This window comes from Theropithecus gelada, chromosome 16 (assembly GCF_003255815.1).
Source record: "Theropithecus gelada isolate Dixy chromosome 16, Tgel_1.0, whole genome shotgun sequence".
Taxonomy (NCBI): Eukaryota; Metazoa; Chordata; class Mammalia; order Primates; family Cercopithecidae; genus Theropithecus; species Theropithecus gelada.
This window is the reverse complement of record NC_037684.1, coordinates 8,238,726-8,253,619: the sequence shown is the minus strand read 5'-3', so window position 1 is coordinate 8,253,619 and position 14,894 is coordinate 8,238,726. Positions and strand designations below refer to the sequence as shown.

General features: G+C 45.5%; 1 protein-coding gene across 1 annotated transcript; it reads right to left on the bottom strand.

Moving 5' to 3' along the window:
* Positions 1-835: 835 nt before the first annotated feature.
* Positions 836-2,738, bottom strand: CCL2 (C-C motif chemokine ligand 2). The gene is made up of 3 exons (XM_025362837.1): positions 2,582-2,738; positions 1,693-1,810; positions 836-1,310 (listed from the first exon to the last, which is right to left on the bottom strand). The coding sequence occupies exons 1-3, from the start codon at positions 2,655-2,657 to the stop codon at positions 1,205-1,207; spliced, it is 300 nt and encodes a 99-aa protein (XP_025218622.1). The 5' UTR covers positions 2,658-2,738; the 3' UTR covers positions 836-1,204.
* Between the last annotated feature and the right edge of the window lie 12,156 nt (positions 2,739-14,894).

The following is a 14,894-nucleotide window of genomic DNA, read 5'->3' as shown; positions in this document are numbered from 1 at the left end:
AAGTTATATTTCCTGAAACTTATCTCTGAATCTCTAAACATGGCACATCCCTCCTCATTGGACTGAAGATTCTCAACGTTTCCTTTAAACCTACAAAGTTGAGTACTAACTCTTCACCCTAACATTCAAATCCCTTGACTCAACCTTCCTTTCTAAATTGTCATCCCTTGACATTGGTATGGGCCCAAATTGCCATCTGATTCATTGGTGTTCTCCCTCCTTGATGTATACATCATCACCATTTCTACCTCCAGGTATTTGCTCCCACTCTTCTTTTTCCTTTCTTAATGATCCTATAATTTTTCTGGAAAAGCCTTATTCATTCCTAAAGAATGAGTTCAAGTCTTATCATCTCTATGAAACTTCAATCTAATCATCTTATCTATGGTGATTAAGTCTTTCTTTATTTCCTAATATTGACAGTGTCTGTATTACTCCAGGTTGGGGGATTAATTGGAGAGGTACAGATTGGGAGTGGGTAGCTCAGTTAGCGGGCAGTTGTGATATGTTATGGGAAGAATTGCATGCAGGGGTCTGGGTCTGTGAGAAAAGGAATGGGGGTTGGGCTCTTGCTAAATAGGTGACCAGGGTCATTGGGATCTGGGCAGTTGATGTTGAAGACTGGAAGGGTGGTGTTTTAATGCCTAACTGGCCTGACATAAAGATTCTTTTATGGATGCTCAGAGGAGACTACCCAGTGGAGAAGACCGGGGCCAATCCACATTCCCGCTCCTTCAAAATGTGAGCCCCACCCTCTGAAATCATGTTCCTTTGTCGCCACCAAGCTCATACTCTCAGCTTTGTAATTTCCTTCAAGAAAACACTGGAAGTCAGGTTTTGTACAAAAATATATTTATTTTGTGTAATAGTTACATAATATTCATTTCCACAATAATATTTTAGCAATGCATTGGAATGTTAAAACAAAAATTCTTTGTACTAATGATTCTTGCAAAGACCCTCAAAACATCCCAGGGATAGAACTGTGGTTCAAGAGGAAAAGCAATTTCCCCAAGTCTCCGTATCTAGAAAACACTAGTACTACAAAAGAGAAAATAAAAACATCAATAACTTAAATAAGGTTAACATTACTTAAGGCATAATGTTTCATGTCAACAAACAAAATTCATTATAATAAAATAAAACAGGGGAAAACTAGGGGAAAATAAATTAGCTGCAGATGCTTGGGTTATGGAGTGAGTGTTCAAGGCTTCGGAGTTTGGATTTGCTTGTCCAGGTGGTCCATGGAATCCTGAACCCACTTCTGCTTGGGGTCAGCACAGATCTCCTTGGCCACAATGGTCTTGAAGCTGTGGGGAGGGAGGACAGAGTTAGATGAAGTTCCTCTGCAAATTTGGCCTAGAATTGCATCCCATTCTGCACCAATGGGCTGCCATGGGAACTAGAGGAGGAAGGCAGGTGGAAGGAGGGAACCCAGGGCAAACTGCTCCTATAGGTGTCCAGGTGGAGCCATCCTGACTTCAAACTAAAGAAATTGGGGTGTTCTGAATAGGCACCCAGGTGGAGAGTGATATTGGGGTTCACTTTTTCCCTTGGTGCCTCAGTTTTCCCATTGGGAACCTTTGTATATTAAGGTAAACAGTGTACTCTCTGACTCTCGGTTTATGAGGCTTGTGCCTTGCTCCCCAAGGAAGAACCTCAGGCCAGGGAAGGTTGGTGTGCTGAACTCACATCACAGCTTCTTTGGGACACTTGCTGCTGGTGATTCTTCTATAGCTCGCCAGCCTCTGCACTGAGATCTTCCTGTTGGTGAAGTTATAGCAGCAAGTGACGGGGGCATTGATTGCATCTGAAAAATAAACCACAAAGAAAAAGCATTTTAGGATGAACTGGATTATTCTGATGTTAAGAGCAGAAAAGAGTCCTGAGGAAAAAGCAAAAGGAAGGCAGGAGAAGAGAAAGAGCTCATTAAATCCCAGTGCTTCTGCCTATACCTCAGAGCTAGAATGTGATCTTTGACCCAATGACTCAGTTTCCTATGATGTAAAACGGGTATATAACATTGATAATGGACAGAGAGGAGGGGCTGTTAAAGCCAGATAATACCTACAAGTGCCATTAAGACGGACCAATAATCCAGATGATCAGCGCCAGGGAAGAACAGCTGGGGAGCACCGCCATGAGTCTCCTTTTAGGCTCTGAATAGTCTATACCCCATCATGAGTTTCCCTGATTCTGTCTCTGGAAGCTAAGGTGAATGAAGCACAGACCAGATTCTGGGTCTTCAGCGTGTCTGGAAACAGCCTATACACCCACCCTCTCTTTGATTACCCTGATCCCCAAACTCTGCTGGAAGCAGCTGGGAGAGTAACTGTGCTGAGTGTGTCCCAGAGATGGAATCCTGGAAGGAGCTGGATTTGGGATTCACAGCTGGAATTCTAGTTCAGGCTCTGCCCAGCAGCAGCTGTGTGGTTGGCCTCACCCCTTGTCCTTTTCTGAGTCACCTTATCTTGGAAAAGTAGCGTTAAAGCAAGACTGTGGGTACCACGTCTGCTTGGATGGTCCATGATAACTCAGAGAGAGGACAATGTGGTTCAAGGAGAAGAAGAGGGGGCCTTACCTGGCTGAGCGAGCCCCTGGGGGCTGAAGGTGGCTGCTATGAGCAGCAGGCACAGAAGTGCTGCAGAGACTTTCATGCTGGAGGTGAGGGCGCAAGCTTCAGTTTGAGAACTGGATGTTTCTGGGTTAGTCTCAGCCTCTCTGTTCCTCTGGCTGCTGTCTCTGCCTTTTATTGAAAGCAGGCAGAGGGAGAGAGAGGGTGGAGTCAAGCCGGAGGAGGGATCTTCCATGAATAATAAGTGGGCTGTTAAATCTGCTGAGCAAATGCAGCGTCCTGGGGATTTCCAGGAAGTAGGAAAGGGAAGCAGTGGGTCAGGACAAGACACTTTTTCCATTCACTGCTGAGACCAAATGAGCAAATGGGGAGGATGGGGCGCCATTAAGCCCAGACTGACCACAGATGTGAACTAAGAGGACTATTTTTAAGGATTCCGCTTTCTCTGAAGTGAAAACTGCAGAAAAGGAAGGAAGCGAGGAAACTAGATGAAAGCATGTCAGGCTCGCTGCCAGCTTACCTTCATGCCACAGTCCAAGGGGCCTCCCAGCCAGGAAGGAGCTCTCAAGCTTTGGCCGGCTCCCTGACAATGCATTAAATCCATTTGCTCATTCAGATGCAGGATAGTAGCACAATAGAAGCCTAGCAGAACTGTAGGATTGTGTAAACATTGAACGGAATTCTAAGAGTTCTAGGGTTTCAGACTTGGACAAAGCCATAGACATCATGTAGTGCTACAGAAGAAATGCTGGTGTCATACTCACCGAGTGCTTACTCTGCCAGGAATATTCTCAGCCCTTTACAAACATTAAGTCTGTAAATTCCCCAACTTTATCTAGTAGAGATTGCTAATTTCTATGTTATAGATCAGGCAAGATCAGGCAACCGAGGCACAGAAAGGTTAAATAGCCTGCTCAAGGTCCCCTCGAGCGGAGAACCCAGGCAGCCCTGTCCCCAGTGGGCTACCACCTCTGTGACATACTGCTGGAAGGAAACGTGCACAAGTCCTCCAACTAGTTGCCTGCTTGGGTCCTCTCTTTGTCCTCAGCATCTTCCTAATGGGCAGACAGCTAAAGGAGAGTCTAGAAACATTCCTCATGGCTAAGTGATTACGAGTTACGAGGCTGTTGCTAGCATAGCAGGCAGCAGTGGACAAGAAGTTCATCCCTGGTTATGGCAACTATTCCCCCGGCTTCCTTCTTGATTTCCAGGCGACATGAGTAAGCAGAGGAGGAGTATTTCGGGAACTGGAAAGCCTGGCTTCATTCTTCAGTTTTGCCTTAGATTTCATCAGAAACTACAGAAGCATACTAATAAAAACCCAAAGACCTTGGAATTCATTTCAGTGAACTCTTTTTTCTTACAAATGTGATAGGAGTACTTGAGGCATGTAAATGGCTGAGCTGAGTTTAAAATTCTGATCTCTCGATTCTCCCAGCCCACTGCCTCCTCCTGAGCCTCGTGGTGCCCTTGCCCAATGGGCATGCAAAGACTAGTGACTGTTGTTTCATAATGGGTCACTGAGGCAATGTCTATAAATACATGGGGTTTCTTGGAAGAAGACACTCGTCACTACACCTGTAAAAAGAAATGGGTTGTATTCAACAAATGACGGTTTTATTCGTAGTAAATGGTCAGTAATGGCATTGTTGAGTGCATTCCGGGAGTCAGGTATGGTGCTGACATACTTTCCAGCACTGCCTGCTTAGTCCTCCAACCAACCCAGCTTTCATTAGGTTAAAACTGAAGTTATTTGTCTAGGAACTCAGACAGAATAGTAGATGTGGCTGAGACTCCCACCCAGGACGTTCCGATTCCAGAATCTCTTCTTCCTGGGACTAGACTTGATGTCTCATGGTGGATATTGGTTTCCTGGAGAATCCCAGAGCAGAGACTTTATGGAGCGGCCATTTCAGACTCTGGTCGAATTACGAAAAGGCAGGGTGAAGAGAGAACAAATCAACTTGAACCCTGCTTCGCTTGTACCTCTTGAGGAGCCTTATTCTCGTTCTGCCTGAATCTCACGAGTTACCCCTTTTCTCCCCAAGCAGTGTTGAAACGTCTCTGTGTTTGGCTCAGTCCTCTGCTCATGCCTCAATCCATTCTTATCCAATGAATACAATGTTTCCAGGACTAGAGACTGTGCAACTTTGTGTAGGGATTTCTTCCTAGACCCTCTCACCTCATCTTCCCAGAAGTTTTCCTCATATCAAGGGAAACCTCTCTCTAATCTGTTAGTGCCTCCTTTACCATGAACTTGGTGGACTGCATTCCATTTCCCTTTAAAATCCAATCATGCTTCAGGTTTTCTCTAGGTTAACAAGCTGAAAGATGCTGAGATCTTCAAACAAGCCTCTCCTGACTTAGCCACATCAACATCACTCATAGAATTCCAGAATCAATGGGCTTACAGACATCCTGTCGCATGGCCACTTCTTTTTATCTGGCAAAGCCACAATCCAGAGAAAGAGGCTAATTAGGCCGTGGTCACAGAGAAAAACTTCCCAGCTTTGCTGGCTGAGAGTTTAGACAGGCTTCTGAGTGTTGGAAGCATGTCCCTACTTCAGGGTGGAGTCGTCATCTCTGGAAAGGGACTTTGCCTTTGCAAATACCAGATAGTAAACACATGTAAGGTGAAAGGGTGTGAATCAGAAAAGAAAGTCTTCTGGAAAGTGATAGCTGTCTGCCTCCCACTTCTGTTCTGTCAAGAAAAGATGCCCTCCCCAGCTGGGAGGTCAGTGCCGGGGTGAGAGAAATGAGTGGAAATTCCCACTCTGAGGCAGCTTTGGAAGTTCCCAAATCCCGTAGAAAAGAATGCATTTGGCTGGAGCCTGCATTCCAGATGCTGGGCCCGGAGCCAGGGAGCTCTCACGTGGGGCTGTGCTGGGAACATCTCGGCACAAGCCTGGTTGGGTTCTGGCACAAGTCTGGTTTGGGCTCTCGCTTGGGGACACACAAGGGAAAGGCCCCCAGAGGGGCTACAGAGCAAGTGAGGGTCAATGCTCTGATGCTGTCCAGAATCCCCAGTTACCCCAGGGCCTCCTCTCCATCAACTCATAGATAAGGAATGGAAAAGTTCCTCTCGGTGAATAATGCTTTCTTCATTCCTCCCGGGGTCTGACCCCACCAACACGATCCTCTGCATGTACTTTGGTCATCGCTGCAGACTCCCACTCAATGTCGGGGGTGAAAAAAACAGGAAGTTAAAGTGAGCTCTCTAGAGAGATCTGAAGCCCCTGCCTGGGCCCCCACCAACTTCTGCAGTTCACTTGTCCCTTCCCACTTAGTGCAGGCTCCCTTGCTGGTGCTCCCTTCGCTCAGCCTTCAAGAGAGATGCACCGTAGCTCTGCACTCACCACATCTTTTCTAGACAACCCCCTTGAAGGCCTCTCCTCCAGGTTCATTCTTAGCTCAGCTCCAGGTAGAACACAGCCCATTTTCCCAGGGCTGCTACTCTGCAATCCCTTTCCTTTCAAGGATGAAAATCCTTCTTTCATTTTTCACAGAATATCAGAAAATGGATGAGACTTTAGAGACCATCTACCTGTTTCTCTGGTGGGGAGACGGAGGCCATGAACAGGGTAGTGACAGGCCCACGGTGAGATAGAAGAATGGCTATATTTGTGCTGGTTTGCTTATTTCTGGGCTCTCAATGTAGAGCCCTTTGTCATCTACTGCACTGTCTCTTTATTATAACAGTCATAGCATTAGCACATACCCTGTGCAGAGCACCAGGTAGAGGATTGCACAGGGAGGGAGAAGTGAATCAGACATGATGCTTCCTTTTCAGAAGAGATGCTAAAGTAAGAATCCATGGAAAGTAGGAATTTAGGAATAAATCTGACCCCAAACTTCCAGCATCTAAGATTTCTTGCTTTCTGGATTGGATCTGCCTCTGATCTAACTGCGTGACGTAGCCAAGAATATTCCTGAGCATGGGAATAGGGGTGGCGATGGGCATAGCATGTGGGAACAGAAAGAGAAGTGGCCTGAGTTGGTGGGTGGGGGTAATGGTGGTGAATAGTAGTGATGCCTGAGGAAGCAAGAGGCTTGTTCTTCAGATTATCTTCTGAGCCGGCCCTCACAGATTAGCACCTGGGCCCTAGTGGAGGAGGCTGATGTGGGTGGTGGGTAGGAGCTAAGAAATTTCTTAGGCTAAAGGCAGCATGAGCCACTCTACAGCACTTTTGTGTTACACATTGGGGAAGAAAATGCTTTCCTCATTTGGGGCTTGCATTGTACTAGGTGGCCTGAGCAGTGTGATGAGGGGGTCAAGGTGCCAAACTGGGACAGGGGGACGGGCAGGTCTTAGGGAAACAGAGATCAGATGGAGTGGAGACAGAAACACTTTTTTGACAATAGCCTTTTGTTGACTCCTTTAGCACTGGTGCTGGGGTCATCTGAAGGAACAGAATAATTGCATTAACCAGAAAGATACAGAGCTGTGAGTCCCAGCTGAGGGGCCCAGGGAAGGTTCGTGTTGGTACATTTAAGATGGGCTCAAAAGTTGGGCAGATTTGTGAACCTCGGGTGAGCGTTGGGTGGAGGAGGGGTCACATTTGGGGCAAACTTATATAGGTTGCAAACTGTAACATGCTTACCATCTCCTTAGGATTTTGCTAAAGTAGAGATTCTGACTCTGTAGGTTTGGGTGGGCCTGAGGTTCTGCATTGCTAACCAGTTCCCAGGTGATGCTATTGCTGCTGGTGCATGGCTCTGTTAGAACAACCTTAACGTTTGTCTTTGGATAGGAAATGCTGGCCAGGTGGGAAAATAGTGAGCAGCTCATTTTGTCCAGACCAGGACTCTTGTCTGTGGCTCTTGGATAGGCTTCCAGATCCATCAGGAGTTGTCTTCCACATTTATGTTATTGTGCATTTTTCTGGAGAGAGGGTCTATAGCTTCTGTTAGATTAGCAAAGGCATCCATGACCTCCAAGTAGTTAAGTGCCATTGAATTTATCAGAGAGTTCTGGGCTTCAACCCAGACCTGCTGAATCACAGTCTGCATTTTTTATTTTATTTTATTTTTTTGAGACAGAGTTTCACTCTGTCACCCAGGCTGGAGTGCAGTGGCACTATCTGTGCTCACTGCAACCTGCGCCTCCTGGATTCAAGAGGTTCCCGTGCCTCAGTCTCCCAAGTAGCTGGGATTACAGGCAAGTGACATCACGCCTGGCTAATTTTTATATTTTTAGTAGAGATGGGGCTTTACTGCATTGGCCAGGCTGGTCTCAGACTCCTGACCTCAGGTGATCCACCTGCCTTGGCCTCCCAAAGTGCTGGGGTTACAGGCATGAGCCACTGCGCCTGGCTACGATCTGCATTTTTTTTCTATGTAAAGCTGTATTTTTTCTATGTCCTCCCACAGCCCCTTCAGATGATTGTCAGACAGTGTTTGGGACCCCAGAATGAAGCATAGGGTATTTGAAGAGAGGGCTATGCTGGCTGAGCTGGGAGGCACCAACAGGAGTAAGTACAGGCAGATAAGAAGAAAGAAATAAGAGGGAAGAGAAAGAGAAGACGGAAGAGAAAGAAGAGGTAGCCTGAAATAACAGAAGGAGCCCCGGGTGGTGTCAGAATACCAGAGCCAGAGGTCTGGCTCTGCCTCTTTCTAGCTGTGTGGCCTTGAGCAAGTCCCTTGACCTCTCTGGGCCTCTTCTATCAAAGGGGATTAGTAAGACAGCTGCTTCTGACCTTGTCATAAGACTTGTATGAATTAGTAAACCAAGAGTGCTCTGTAAGCAACTTGTGAAGAGCTGTGTCAGTCTGAGGGCTCGTGGCATGCCTTCTTAGGGGATGTCCCAGGGCACACATCAGTTCTGGGCATTGGATTCCTGTAGTCCTGAGGCCCACTGCAAGTTTCTGCTGTTATTTCTTGCTATGAAAATGTGTTGGCCATCTTTATTATATAATGCATAGGGATGTTTTCATTTCCTAAACTTTTTTTATCCCCATTCTGTCTGCCCATGACAAAAAGGTGAAGGTCAAAGAAGGTAACCCCAGAATCAAGCCAGGGCCTCAGCTCCTCACACAGCAGCCAGCTCTCACCAGAAGATCCCACCCTGCCAGGCCCTCTCCTGTCCCCTCACCTCATGTCACCCTCAGCCCCACTCTCTGCTTCTAGAACACACCATAGCTCCATTCCACCTTGAGGCCTTTGCCCATGCTGGACCCCAGCACCTGGTACAGAATCTTTCATGTAGTAGGTTCTTAAATATAATTTAAATTAATTATTAACAGTTAAAGAATCTCAAGTCATTTCCCCTAGATATCTGAATTGTAGGATGATTTAATGTCAGACAGGGAAATTAGTAAAGCAGCAAGACTTTTGGTTCCCTGAGGTCCTCACGTTTTCCATCTGCAGGAGAGATAGTGGCAGGGCTGAAGGGAGCACTGGGGAGTGGGGAGCCTCTAGCAGAGAGAGTGATTTTCAGGGGCCACATGGATTCTTCTTTGGGGATGATGTTTCTTCCTCTTGGTTGCAAAATATTGCATGCCAAAAAGAGGAAACTTCAGCCACTTAAAAAGGCTTCTTTATTAAAGATTTCAGTCAGCTAGCTGGTGGAGCCCCACATTGCGAAGCACTGTCTCCATTAAAAAATCCTCTTGCCTTTACTGTAAATTAGAGTCTGAAGAGGGAAGCTGGATACAAATGCAAATAGTATTTGTCTAGGGAGGGAGATGGGTCAGGGGAAATAGTTTTCCAAAGCATATACATCTCTGACTTAAATGCAGGGAGTCACAACAAAGCATTACCAAATAATTCAACTCTGCAACTTATTTATTGCTCACAGATGTGGCCATGGCAATGAGAGAAACTTTACAAATGCACTGTTCCCCTTGGAGCTGTTTGTAATGGAGTCCGAACAGCAGGCGTGTAGGTGTCAGACAATGTGGGGCAAGGACTTTTGTCTGTCTAGTTTCCTCCTGCATCACCAGCATGAACACCTAGCATCAGGTGCTCAATAACTACGTCAATTAAGAAACAATCAGAGCTGGGAGGTGTCATAGAGATCCCAGAGTTGAAAATCCCTGCACCACTACTTAATGTAAGATGGGGAGATAAAGTTGCCCAGGATTATAGAGTTAGTGTCAATGCCAGTGCTAGAATGCAGACAAGCTCTGTGTGTGTGTGTGTGTGTGTGTGTGTGTGTGTGTGTGTGTGTGTGTATGTGTCTGTTGGGGGAAGTGCCTAGTGACCTAGATCTTAACATTTTCCAACAGGAGTGCCAGTTACTTTTGTCCCTAGGGAACACTTCTTAGTTTATAGAAACCTTATTCAAAGAGAAACAGGCACTTGTAAATAGGCACTCATTGTCCTGGAGAAAGGGAGAAAAAAACCTTTGAGTGCTTAAAGATTGGAGATAGGAGAAGAAATGGATACATTTGCTCAAGGACCAAGAGACCTCCTGAGAGGAGAGAAATTGAGGCTTTTTCTTCTGAGTCCAAAATTATTAGACACGGAGAGTCTGGGGAGGTTCCAGCTGGATTTCTCGCCTGAGTTCAAGGCCAAGGCAGAGAAGTCAGTGGGTGACAATTGAGGCGGGAAGACCTCTGCACCTGTCGTGTCGATGCAGTAGTCCTGCTTTGAGAGCAGCAGCCAAACCTGCAAGTGCAAACTGAAGAGGCTGAAACCTAGGGGCCCAAGGATGACACTGGGGCCAAGGCTGGAGGAGGTACCGTGAGAGCAAGGAACAGGAAAATCTTTAGGTGGTGTAAGGCCAGTGATCCATAGGTACCCTGGGGACAGTGACAGAAGCAATGGCAGTCAGGAGTCCTGGCCACTGGTAAGAGGGTCAGGTTACCCAGCTTCCACTTCACTTGAAATTTAGCAGCAGAGCTTTCTCAGCTTGACTGAATAGGTCCTCAAGGTTCTGGGGCACTGTAAGGATGTTGGGAGGGGGCTTAACCATGAATTACTAGACTTCCTCCTAATATGGACAACCCGGAGACCTGGGAATTAAATGAACATAATGAGAGAGATATGAACTATTTGGGCCCTGAAGTGACAAAAAGGACTATACCAGTGACACACAAATATTTATTTATTGTGGCTAGTTCACTGCTCTAGCATAACCTTAGCCCACGTTTGTCCCATGTTCTGCTCCCAATGCAGTTAGGATGTATTTGTATTCCAAAATTATAGCATCAGCCTTGCCATTATGCAATTCTGATTTCATGACAATAAACATTAATTTTAAATCTTTAATGAATATCTTCTAGAACACCTGTGCAGTTAACAAGGAAAGATTTTAAAATTGTGGGTCATGAGACGCCAAAAACCACAACCCCTTATGTGTACTCTATGATTCATTAAATCATGTGACTCCCAGAAGGGCATTGCCATGTAGGTGACACTGGTGTCATTTTCTTGTTTTACAGACAGAGAAATTGGGGTTGGGATTTAAATTCATGTGTTCTCACTCCCAGCCCAATCTTCTGTATGCTCTACCATCCAAGTATTTTTTTCCTTGAAATCCAGGCCTTTTCTTCTCCTGCTTATTTTCCTTTCCTTTCATCTTAAGGCTCCCCTTTCAAGGCCAAATCCACTCACGCTGTAAATGGAAGGCTTGGTAATGAGTGGAAGGTTAAGGGAAGGAAATGTTTAGGGAATATAAGTTCTCTAATTTCCTCTGGGTCCCTCTTCAAGTGAACTTATCACCACGTCATATCAGCCTTGTTGCATGGCCACCCTTCAGACTTCGTAATCTCCCTGAACTTCTCCATTTTGTAATGTTCCACTTAGTAATCCAGTCCTTTGACCACAGCCTTCTACTTCCTTCCCCTTCATCAACTCTGAATCTACTGCATCAGCTCCTCCAGGTCCCTTAGCCCCTACCTGGCTTCCTTTCCTCCCCAGTCCAGCCCAGTGTTAACCACTCTCCTACCAGCATAGAGATGCTCTCATTTCTACAGTTCTATCTCCTCACCTGCCAGTGCCCAAACCCAGGTCATTGGATCATCTTCCCCCTGATTCCTGACCACTCCCAGGCTGTCGGACTTGCTGGAAGGCCTGGATATCCTTGAGGACAAGAGGTCTACAGATGCCACAGACTCCTCAGTTCTGCTGCTGCTCCGCAATGTGCCCCTAGTTCTTTGGCCCTGCCATACTCCACAGTGGCATTCCACACCTTCACCCTTCCCCTAGCATCTTGGGCTCCTGTCTCAGGCTTCAGCATTCTTAGGAGACAGCCTCCTTCCCAGTGAAGGCAGAGACTGTGAGATAAGAATTCTCTCCATGCCCATCCCATGCTCATATCAAAAGTTAACTCCATCTTCACGTGATCACAGCTGTTCCTTCCTGACTCAGAAGAGCTGCTCGCTCCTGTTGAGGGTCATGGTTCAATCTAGATCCTTGATTTCCTGCTGCTTTTTCCAGAAACTGGAACTTTCCTTTATCTTCATGCCTTTTCCATCTTGTTTCCACCCTTCCCTTCCCTTCTTCCAACTGACACACTCAAGTCTTGGGGGGAAAATGCATTTCCCTTAATCTCATCTTCCTTCAACCAATTCCCTTCTCTCTCTTTCTTTCCATGAGAAACATTTTTGAATGATCAATCTCTACATGGCGGGCCTCTCCATTTCCACCTCCAATTAACTCCATAACCTGTTGTTATTTATCCTCCACCCCTATCATTCAACTGAAATTCTTGTGATCCCATGAATGATTTCCTCATTACCTAATATGAAGAATTCCTCATAGCTCGGATGCAACTTGAAATCACTGCCGAGTTACCACTGTTTATGCTCCTTCTCTCTGTGCTCTGCTCTTTCCTCAAATTACTTTCTGCCTCTTCTTTCTATGCTACCTTCTCTGGTATCTCTTCCTGTTTATTTCTAAATGCTGGTCGTCTTTAAGGATTCATACTTTCTATTTGTTTTGGTTTTGGTTTTGAGATAAAGCCTTGCTGTTGTCGCCCAGGCTGGAGTGCAATGGCACAATCTTGGCTCACTGCAACCTCTGCCTCCCAGGTTCAAGCGATTCTCCTGCCTCAGCCTCCCGAGTAGGTGGGATTACAGGCACATGCCGCCATACCCAGCTAATTTTTGTATTTTTAGTAGAGGCAGGGTTTCACCATGTTGGCCAGGTTGGTCTGGAACTCCTGACCTCAGATGATCTGCCTGTCTCAGCCTCCCAAAGTGCTGGGATTACAGGTGGGAGCCACCACTTCCAGCCAAGATTCATACTTTCATTCTCACTCCTCATGAGAGTTTGCTAGCTGGTGGCCTCTACCTGGTTCCAGCCTGCAGGCATGTTCTGTTTATCCTGTACAGTGTTTAAAACAAATACAGTTAACTACCAATACTTCGAATGGGGAAATTTCTCATTTTAAAATCTGGATTTCTGGTTTGCCTGGATGGAATCAGATTTGGCAATTTGAAGTCACATTCCTAGATGGCAACAATCCATGAGAGCAAAGGGACAGCCATCCCTCTGGGTGAATCAGATGTTCACAGGTCACCAGAAATTTCCCCTTCCCTCCCACACAATTTCTCTGTTTTCTTATTATTGGCGTATTTCACTCGTCTATTTACCTGGCCCCTATTGTAGTTGAGTGTAGAGTCTTTTTGCTGTAACTCACACATTGAAAGCTCTCTTAATTCAGGAAATGGCTCTTAGATGAGTTCTAGATGTGTGTTTCAATATGCCCACTGGACATTAACACTTGGATGTCACTCAACTTCAATGAGTTCATCCTTCCCTCTTTGCATTTCTCCTTTTTCTCCCTTTCTTCTTTCTTTTCTTTTCTCTTTTTTTTTTTTTTTATTTTTCAACCAGGATGTAATAAACCTCTATGGCAGATACAAAATCCCTATTTAAGAGGGCCTTGGGAAATCAACTGGGTTGGAAGAAGTAATACAGGACTGGTGTAGAGGTTGCATTTGGGTAGGAGGTACACTTATTTCCCTTCATTTGTATATTCATTTGGGGTGGCTTTGGAGGGGCAGAATCTAAGATGAATTTTTGAGGAGAGGGGTTTTAAAGCTCCCCAAACCATCTTTTGATGCCGTCATCACTACGCTGCCAGGCATCATGCTGAGTGCCAGGAAGGCAAATAAATCCTCTGCAGTTTCTAGTCTTGTTATGCCACTCCCAGACCTGCTACCCCTACCCACCCAGATAGCCAAGGTAGAAAGCAGGTATCTTTTGATTTCCTCCCCATCTCCTTTCACATCTAATTGGTCCCTGAGACCTGTCCATTCCACTCTTGAAGCATCTCAGCATTCATTTCCTTTTTTCATCCCCAAAGACTCTGCCTCACTTTGAGTTCTATTAAAACAGTTTCATATCATTTTTTGCCAGGAGAAGCGCTACCGTTCAGTCCAACTTTAGTCCTAATAGCAAATTTATCTATCCCAAACCACCCATCTGATCTGCTTAAATGACTTCATACCCAGAAATTACCACTCTCCATGTCTATGCACTAGAACCCAACTCCTCAGTATGGCCATCGGGAGACCTGACTTGGCCTCGTTTTCCTGTGCTATCTTCACTGGTTTCTCTTCCTGTTCATTCCTAAATGTTGGCCCAACAGCACCTTTCAGGTCACGCCTCATCAGTCACTTCTTTCAAATACCCTGTGCTGCAGTAATAACCAATTTTCTCATCTTTCCCAAAACGTGCCCTTGCAGGCATTGTTTCTCTTGCCTGGAAAAGGCAGCCAAGCCTTTTTCCAGGAAGTCTTTCCAGACTCGTTTGGACACATATACCTTTGCATTCCTTTATTACAGCCCTTGATTGTACCCTGTATTTTGAAGGTTTCTGCTATGTTTGCTTCATCAAATATATGGTAGGATCTACCTATTCTTCTTTGAATCTATCTTAGCACATAGGACAGAGCCTGGTATTTACTTATTCATTCATTTGCCTATTTATTCATTAATTTAATAAACAGGAATTAAGTGCCTAGTCTTTGCTGGTCATGAGCTCTATATCAGGCACATTTTTGCTGAATGAATAAATTGAGAGGTTGGGGATTGTTAGATATTAGCTAAAGAAAAAGGTTAAAATCTGAAAATGGCTACTGTGATTTGACTGGTTTTGAACCACACCACTGGGCACAGACCCACTTTCCCTGAATCACTGTATGACAGTGGCTGAGTGGCTGGTTCTCTCAGGCCCTCATATGCAGAGGAGAAATATAAATCTCTGAGTTTCTTTATAATTTCCATTACTTTTTCACTTCCTAGACAGCTGCAAAGGAAGGAAATATCTCAGTTCTTGGAATTCTCCCATCAAATGGAACATGAGGCATTGTGTTCAGGGCACAGTATTTAGTGTCACTTCACTGCATACCCATGACAACCTTGTAAGA